This window comes from Nicotiana attenuata, unplaced genomic scaffold, assembly GCF_001879085.1.
Source record: "Nicotiana attenuata strain UT unplaced genomic scaffold, NIATTr2, whole genome shotgun sequence".
Taxonomy (NCBI): Eukaryota; Viridiplantae; Streptophyta; class Magnoliopsida; order Solanales; family Solanaceae; genus Nicotiana; species Nicotiana attenuata.
This window is the reverse complement of record NW_017673569.1, coordinates 87360-94852: the sequence shown is the minus strand read 5'-3', so window position 1 is coordinate 94852 and position 7493 is coordinate 87360. Positions and strand designations below refer to the sequence as shown.

The following is a 7493-nucleotide window of genomic DNA, read 5'->3' as shown; positions in this document are numbered from 1 at the left end:
GCAGCCTATGAGAAGAGGCACAGAGTATTCTATGATGTTTTGACTTGCAGTGTAGAACTTGAGAGGAAAATGAGAAGAGATTTCGGATTCATAATAGGATTAGCAGAATGGGCATATCAGCTGAGGGTGCGAATATGCGCGCAAGGAAGGTATGAAGTGGTTCGCGAGATTCGGGACAGCATGGTCTCGTGACTCGAGGTCACTCGAGATGGGTGCAGATGGAGTATGTTATGTGTTGGATGGAGTTAGTATTATCTCTAAGGCAATCAAGGATAAATTGGAAGAATGTAGATTGATTAGCCATAGTTGAGTTTGGCATATTGGTGTTAGCGATCAGTTCCTTCAGCGTGATCGAGTTATGTAAGTGATTTGTGACGGTACGAGGCTTGTCAGCCGCCGTAATTGATGTTATTCAGGAGCATTCTACTGTTATGGCTTGTTATGCGAAAGCAGATTCCGGAAGGGCTATGGTGGCTTAGACCACTACTTAGAGATTTGCATATCCTACGGCCTTGAGAATTCACCTGTGTGACAATATGGATCTCCTGGAGTGAGTTAAGTGAAAAGTTTTTATATGATGAAGTGCTAACCTATTAGGGGTTCCGAAGCTATGGTGAAAGAACGAGTTCTATTGTATATTGGCATGCCACGTGCGGTGAGTGGTAGGGAATTTGAAGTGAAGATCAATGTAGCAGTTCGGTGTTGACAAGGATGTCACAAGCTCGGATGAGCAGGAAAGGAGTTTCGATGTTTAAGGTAAGATGGTATTGTCTTCAGCGTCACCTGAGATCAGTGTTTTATGAAAAGGGTCTTTGCGTCCTGGTTAATGATTCTTGATCGTTTTTCAGCGTAGTGCGGTCGGTGGTTTGGAGGTACAACCCAACTATTTGTTATGGTAGGTTATGGGTGTGTGTCCCACAAGAAGATTGTATAAGCGTGGCAGGTAGTCACTGGATTGATTAAGGACTTAGACCAAGTATGATGATTTGTGATGATATCGATAAGTTGAGAATATGTGCCTGGAGGGCACTCGGTTACTGAGTTGTGGACTGTGGATGAGTACTCCGGTTATGATGGTTGTTCTTGTGTGTTATGAGAAGAGGGAGATTAGTATGGACCTTTGAAAGGTTATTGGTTTAGTTGATATGATCGGGATCGACTTGAGGTCAGTGGATGGATTCAAATGTGAATATGGACTCTATGTCAGGCCAAACGTGTTCAATTCAGCAATGCGCTCCTTATGGAGGAGCAGTCAGGGTGTTATTTTATTGTCAGATATCTCATGTAGTGATACATTGCTCTGTGTGAGTTAGGAGGCGGCTTGGAAAATTGCTTATGTGTTGAGGATCCGCGTAGAGATGATGTAATATGAGCATGATGGCTTTTGAGACTTCAGATCGTATATCGCACCTCAGTGTGCTTGAGTTTTGTGGCTTCTGACGCTATATGTCTCCCCAGGGATGGAATTGAGCACGTAGTGTGCTTGTGACCAATATTCGGTATATTATTGAAATAGGCAATCTAGCTCGGAGCATACCTCCCTGTGTGAGTTTTATGGGTGGATCGGGTGGCACGCCGCCATGGTTATGTTGATCGAAGCAGGTTGCACGCCGCAGCAGTGTGAGGCTGAGTACAGTTCCCCTTATCTGCTTTTATGTGTTTTGTTTCCTATTTTATGAGGAAAGCTTATATTAGCTATGTGCCCGCGTCGCATGTATGATTCGCGAGCGGGGTGTTTGTTTAATTAAGTTGACCGCGTCGCATGTATGATTCGCGAGCGGTGTAGTTGAATTCCCTACTCAAAGTTTGCTTTCCTTTATATCGCGTTCGTAGGGGTAGCCTATTGGCACATTGTAGCATCATATGAGACTTTTGGTCATGTCGGGGTGGCTTATTGCCTGAACAGTTCGTACTGGGTGAGACGAGATCATTGGATTCAGGATCAGTGCAATCTGACTATATGGAATATATTAAGGAGTAAAGATCATTATATGGTTCAGAATGTGGTAATGTTCAGAAGTATAGACTCGATGATTGGTTGACTCGGCAGTTGACTATGAATTTTTGCACATCTCTTCCGTTGTGGCGGTATTGTAAGAGTTAGAGTAAGACCTGTGAATGTTGTGGGGTGCAATGGGAGCATCAGATTCGTGGAATTTCGACTAGGTTGATCAGCGAGTGTTATTGTGGCCCGATAGGTAAAGTGATGCTAGGTGTGAATTCAGCAAGGTTATGCAGCCATGTTTGGGTACAACGTGTTGTGATTGATATGGTGATCTTATGTTGAAAACAGGCCGGGCATGGAATTCCAGATGTTGGAATTGGGCTTTAAGGCTTATTGCTTGAAAAAAAAAGGGGATGTCTTCAGAACTGATCAAGCTAATGTGCTCAACTGAGTTGGGGTAGCACGGGAAGGTGCATGAGAAGTTAGCCAGTGATTTCAGACTACTTCAGTGTAGTTCTCAGCACGTTTGAGGACGAACGTATGTTTAAGTGGGAGAGAATGTAACGACCCGACCGGTCATTTTGAGTTCTAGCGCTCTGTTCAGCATCCTGAGGCCATGAACAGCTTCATTTCAGGTATTATGACTTGTGCGCGTGGTCGGAATTGAATTTCGGGAAGTCTAGAGTTGATTTAGAAAGAGAATTCTTATTTTGAAAGCTTAAAGTTGAAAGAATGGGCTAGGATTGGGTTTTGAGTAAACGACCTCGGAATCGGGATCTGAAGGTTCCAGCAGGTTCGTATGATAAATTCGGACTTGGGCGTATGCCCGGTTCGGGTTTTGGATAACCCGAGAACGTTTTGGCGCCTATTNTGGAAGTTAGCATTTTAGAAGAAATTTCATAAGTTTGGCTTGAAGTGCATTTCAGTGTTATCGATGTCCGTTTGGGATTCCGAGACTGTGAATAGCTCCATATGGTGATTCTGGAGTTGGGGCCGCGATCGGAAGTGAATTCGGAGGTCCGTGGGTCATTTTGGAACCATTTCGCTAAAGATAGAAATTTGAAGGTTTTTGAGAAGTTTGACCGGAGATGGATTTTTCGATATCGGGTTCGGAATCCGATTCCGGAAGTTGCAGTAGGTCCGTAATGTCGAATATGACTTGTGTGCAAAATTTGAGGTCAATCGGACGTGATTTGATAGGTTTAAGCATCGAAAGTAGAAGTTTGAATTTTTTAAGTTCATTAAGTTTGGATTGGAGGTCGATTCATGATTTTTAGCGTTGTTTGATGTGATTTGAAGCTTCGAGCGAGTCCGTAATGTGTTTTGGGATTAGTTGGTATGATTAGTTGGGGTCCCGGGGGCCTCGGGTGGATTCCGGGTGGTTGACGGATCGATTTTTGGAGTTGAGGAAAAGCTGAAGCAGCTGGTATCTGGTATTTCCGCACCTGCGAAGTTTTGGCCGCAGGTGCGGAGCCGCAGAAGCGGCCAGGAAGACCGCAGATGCAGATTTTGGGTGAGGAAAGCTGGGACCGCAGATGCGGTCAGGGAGCCGCAGATGCGGGACCGCACCTGCGAAAAAGGGAGCGCAGAAGCGGAAGCTGGGCAGCTTGGGAAGGAGCCGCAGAAGCAGCGTTTTGACCGCACAAGCGGAGCCGCATAAGCGGAAATGCCTGGAGGCAGAAAGTTTGTTTTAAAATCGGGGTTGAGTTCATTTCTCTCATTTTTTCAAGGCTTGGGCGATTTTTGGGGAGCTTCAAGAGGAGATTTTCGTCATCAATGTTAAGGTAAGTTAACCCCACCTATTTTGAGTTGAATACATCAATTATGTATGGATTTGGGCATGAAAATTAGTATAAAAATTGAGGTTTTGGTGGAAAACCTAGAAAATTATATTCTTGAAATTTAGCCACGAAATTGAACATGGAATTAGGAGTAAATTATATATTTTAGTTCATAAGGTCATGGGTAATCTTTATCTTCGAAAAATTTCGGATTCCGGGCACGTGGGCCCGAGGGCGTTTTGGTCAACTTTTTGACCGGAGTTAGAAATTGCTATAAATTAGATTGTAATGAATAATTGAGCATATATTAATGGATTTGCGTAACCGTTGGCTAGTTTTGGAGCGTGGTGCATCAACTAGAGTCTTCGGAAGGGCGTGAAATGCCGGTTATGGATCTTCGGAGCGAGGTGAGTCTCCTTTCTAACCTTGTAAGAGGGAAATGTCCCCATAGGTGAATTAATATATTATGTGCTCCTATTTGTGGGGGCTACGTACGCACAGGTGACGAGAGTCCGTGCGTAGCTGCTATTATGCTATTGTTCGGTTAGTCTAGGACCCAAAAGCATGTTATACTTGGAATACTTATGAACCCATTGATAGCTTGAATTGCTCAAATCACATTGAATTAGTAAGTGAATTTTTTAAAAGGATTAAACTTTATTTTTTTTTTTTAAATTTGTCAAAGGAGAATTGGTTTTATTTGGATAATTATTCCCCGATAAATTCCTAATTGGCTATTTGAGCATGTATTTTATGTGTACCTGCGTCGCATGGATGATTCGCGAGCAGGATGATTGTTTATTTTACTAGGAGTTAGTATTTTCTTAAGGGGTTTGCCAATGACCAAAGTGTCACTTATTATGGACCGGAGGGAGTATTAATTAATAAGCTCAAATTAATGTATTTTCATCTCAAAAGAAATTATTGTATTTTACATTATTTGGGGTTGTTCTAGTATTATTGTAAGATCTTTATGTCCTTTTTTTTACCAAATTTTCCCATCATCATTTTAACTAAGAAGCTCAATTTAAGACCTCATTCAATTATTTCTCATAGTAAGATTAGATTCATATGAATTTCATCCTCGATTGTATACAGTGTGATGGAAGGAATTCTTATTAGTAAAACAAAAAGAGTTCATTCTGTACAACTATTTTCTAGAATGACATATACGCTTTTATACATTGCTTTCGGATTTAACATTTGGGTTTCCCCATTTTATATTTCACTTCTCTAAGCTCTTTATTTCTCTTTGCTACAGCTTTTTTCAATCATTTTATTCAGTTTCTCATTCTATCTGTCTTTTGAACAGCATTTGCCGTCTCTACGGAGGATAGATCTCAGGAAGTGTAGAAGCCTGATGCGAACACCAGATTTCACGGGGATGCCAAATTTGGAGTATTTGGATCTGTATGGTTGTGGTAGTCTTGAAAAGGTTCATCATTCCCCGGGATGTTGCAGCAAACTCATTCAGTTAGATTTGAGTTATTGTGAAAACCTTAAGAGGTTTCCATGTTTTAACGTGGAATCTCTTGAATATCTGGATTTCGAATTTTGCTATATGTTAGAGAAATTTCCAGAAATTCACGGGAGAATGAAGCCGGAGATAAAGGAACGACCATCCTCTATTACTCAGTACCAAACACATATTACCAAGCTAGATTTGAGCGGTATGAGAAGCCTTGTAGCTCTTCCAAGCAGCATCTATAAGTTGAAAAGTTTGGTTTTTCTAAATGTGTCGAAGTGCTCAAAACTGGAAAGCTTGCCAGAAGAGATAGCGGATTTACACAACTTGGAGGAGCTTCATGCCATTGATACTCTAATTTCACGACCTCCGTCATCCATCGTACGCTTGGACAAACTTAAAATCTTGATGTTTGGAGGCTTCAAAGATGGAGTACACTTTGAGTTCCCTCCAATGGCTGAAGGATTACGGTCATTGGAACATCTGGATCTCATTGCAATCTAATAGATGGAGGACTTCCGGAAGATATTGGATCCTTATCCTCTTTGAAAAAGTTGGAGCTTCGTGGAAATAATTATGAGCATTTGCCTCGAAGCATAGCCCAACTTGGTGCTCTTCGATACTTGGGCTTATCATATTGCGAGAGGCTTACACAGCTACCAGAACTTCCCCCTGAATTAAATGAATTGCGTGTAGATTGTCATATGGCTATGAAAAGTATCCATGATTTAGTAACAAAAAGAAAGAAACTACAGAGGGTGAAACTTGGTGCACACAATGATTCTATGTATAATTTGTTTGCACATGCCCTATTTCAGAATATATCTTCCTTGAGGCATGACATCTCTGCTTCAGATTCCTTGTCCGATAGTGTGTTTACCATTGTGCATCCTTGGAATAATATCCCAAGTTGGTTCCTCTATAAGGGAAGGGATAGTAGTGTATCAGTCAATTTGCCTGAAAATTGGTATATACCTCATAAATTCTTGGGATTTGCTGTATGTTACTGTGGCAGCTTAATTGACACCACAGCTCAATTGATTCCCGTATCTGATGACGGGATGTCGTGCATGACCCAGAAACTTGCATTGTCCAGCCATTCAGAATGTGATACAGCAGAATGGGATACAGAAGATGACATTAATTTTTTCTTGGTTGATGGCTTATGGAATACATCTAAAGCAAATGGAAAAACACCAAATGACTATGGGATTATTAGGCTATCTTTTTCTGGAGAAACGAAGGAGTATGGAGTTCGTTTGTTGTATAAAGAAGAAGCTGAGGTTGAGGCCTTGCCGCAAATGAGGGAAAATAACAATGACTCCGTGACCCATGAATCCAGTTGTTGTTGCTGTCGCTGTCGCATACTTTAATAACATTAGAAACAAAGGTCACATTCTAATGAAAGTAAGTTGCAAGTATGGAATCCCTTTGCTCTAAAGCCGGTGGCATTGCCAATGAAGAGCATATGTTTCCTTTGTTTGTAGCAGAAAAACTGGACTCTTGGCCTGAGAAAGAGATTCGCTAGAGAACTTACTTGGGTATGCAACAATCCATTCTTTTTCAATCTACATATCTATATTATATACTGGTCTTATTAGTAAAGGTGACGTGACGCCTCTCTTAGACCAGAATAGTAGTCTTGTGAAATGAAATCATATCTTCGCCTTTGCTGACAGGTAGACTTTCAAAAACCAATTGCAGATGAATGTTCGCGAAGCAAGAAAGCTGTGCCAAAATGGATGGATGAAAACAGCCTTGGAACTGTTATTCCTTTGGGATGTAGAGCTCAACTAGTCTTGTATTCTCTCCATCAGAAACTGATGTTCACTTTTCACTTGCAAAATAATTTTCATTTTGGAAACACCAGAAGTTTCTTACACACTACATAACTTTAAATATTGCTTGTCGTAATGATCATGCTCTAACTTTAGCAATACACTTTTACATGGCCATTTTAATATCTGTACAAAATTAATCATACTTTATATACCATGAAAAGAGCAGAAATCAGAAATTTCAAGTCTTGAATGTTAGCTTTCTATGGTAAATTCAAATTTGTATTTTCGACTTGTTCATTTCTGATGGTTCTTTTTACGATTTATTTGGCTCTCAATGTGTTCTACGAAATAAACTATTTTGTATCTTTAATTAGTTGCTTATCCTTTTCAGTTGATATCAGCAAAGTAACGCTTAAAGCTAGCTTAAGTCCTCAAGTGCGGCGCAAAATATGTTGAGCACTTCGCCTCGCTTAGAGGGCGCTTCAGTGTCGTTATCAAGGCTCTAAAATTGACTGTGGAAC

The 7493-nt window shown here is 41.0% G+C and overlaps 1 protein-coding gene across 1 annotated transcript; it reads left to right on the top strand.

Annotated features, from left to right (window-relative positions):
- The first annotated feature begins 5158 nt into the window (after nucleotides 1-5158).
- Nucleotides 5159-7050, top strand: LOC109216753 (TMV resistance protein N-like). The gene is made up of 2 exons (XM_019380933.1): nucleotides 5159-6732; nucleotides 6871-7050. Exon 1 carries the CDS (start codon nucleotides 5896-5898, stop codon nucleotides 6562-6564), a length of 669 nt encoding a protein of 222 aa, XP_019236478.1. The 5' UTR covers nucleotides 5159-5895; the 3' UTR covers nucleotides 6565-6732; nucleotides 6871-7050.
- Nucleotides 7051-7493: the final 443 nt, after the last annotated feature.

What these genes read in the sequence shown, in the direction of transcription:
- LOC109216753 (XM_019380933.1), top strand. Translation starts at nt 5,896, where the DNA reads ATGGCTATGAAAAGTATCCATGATTTAGTAACAAAAAGAAAGAAACTA.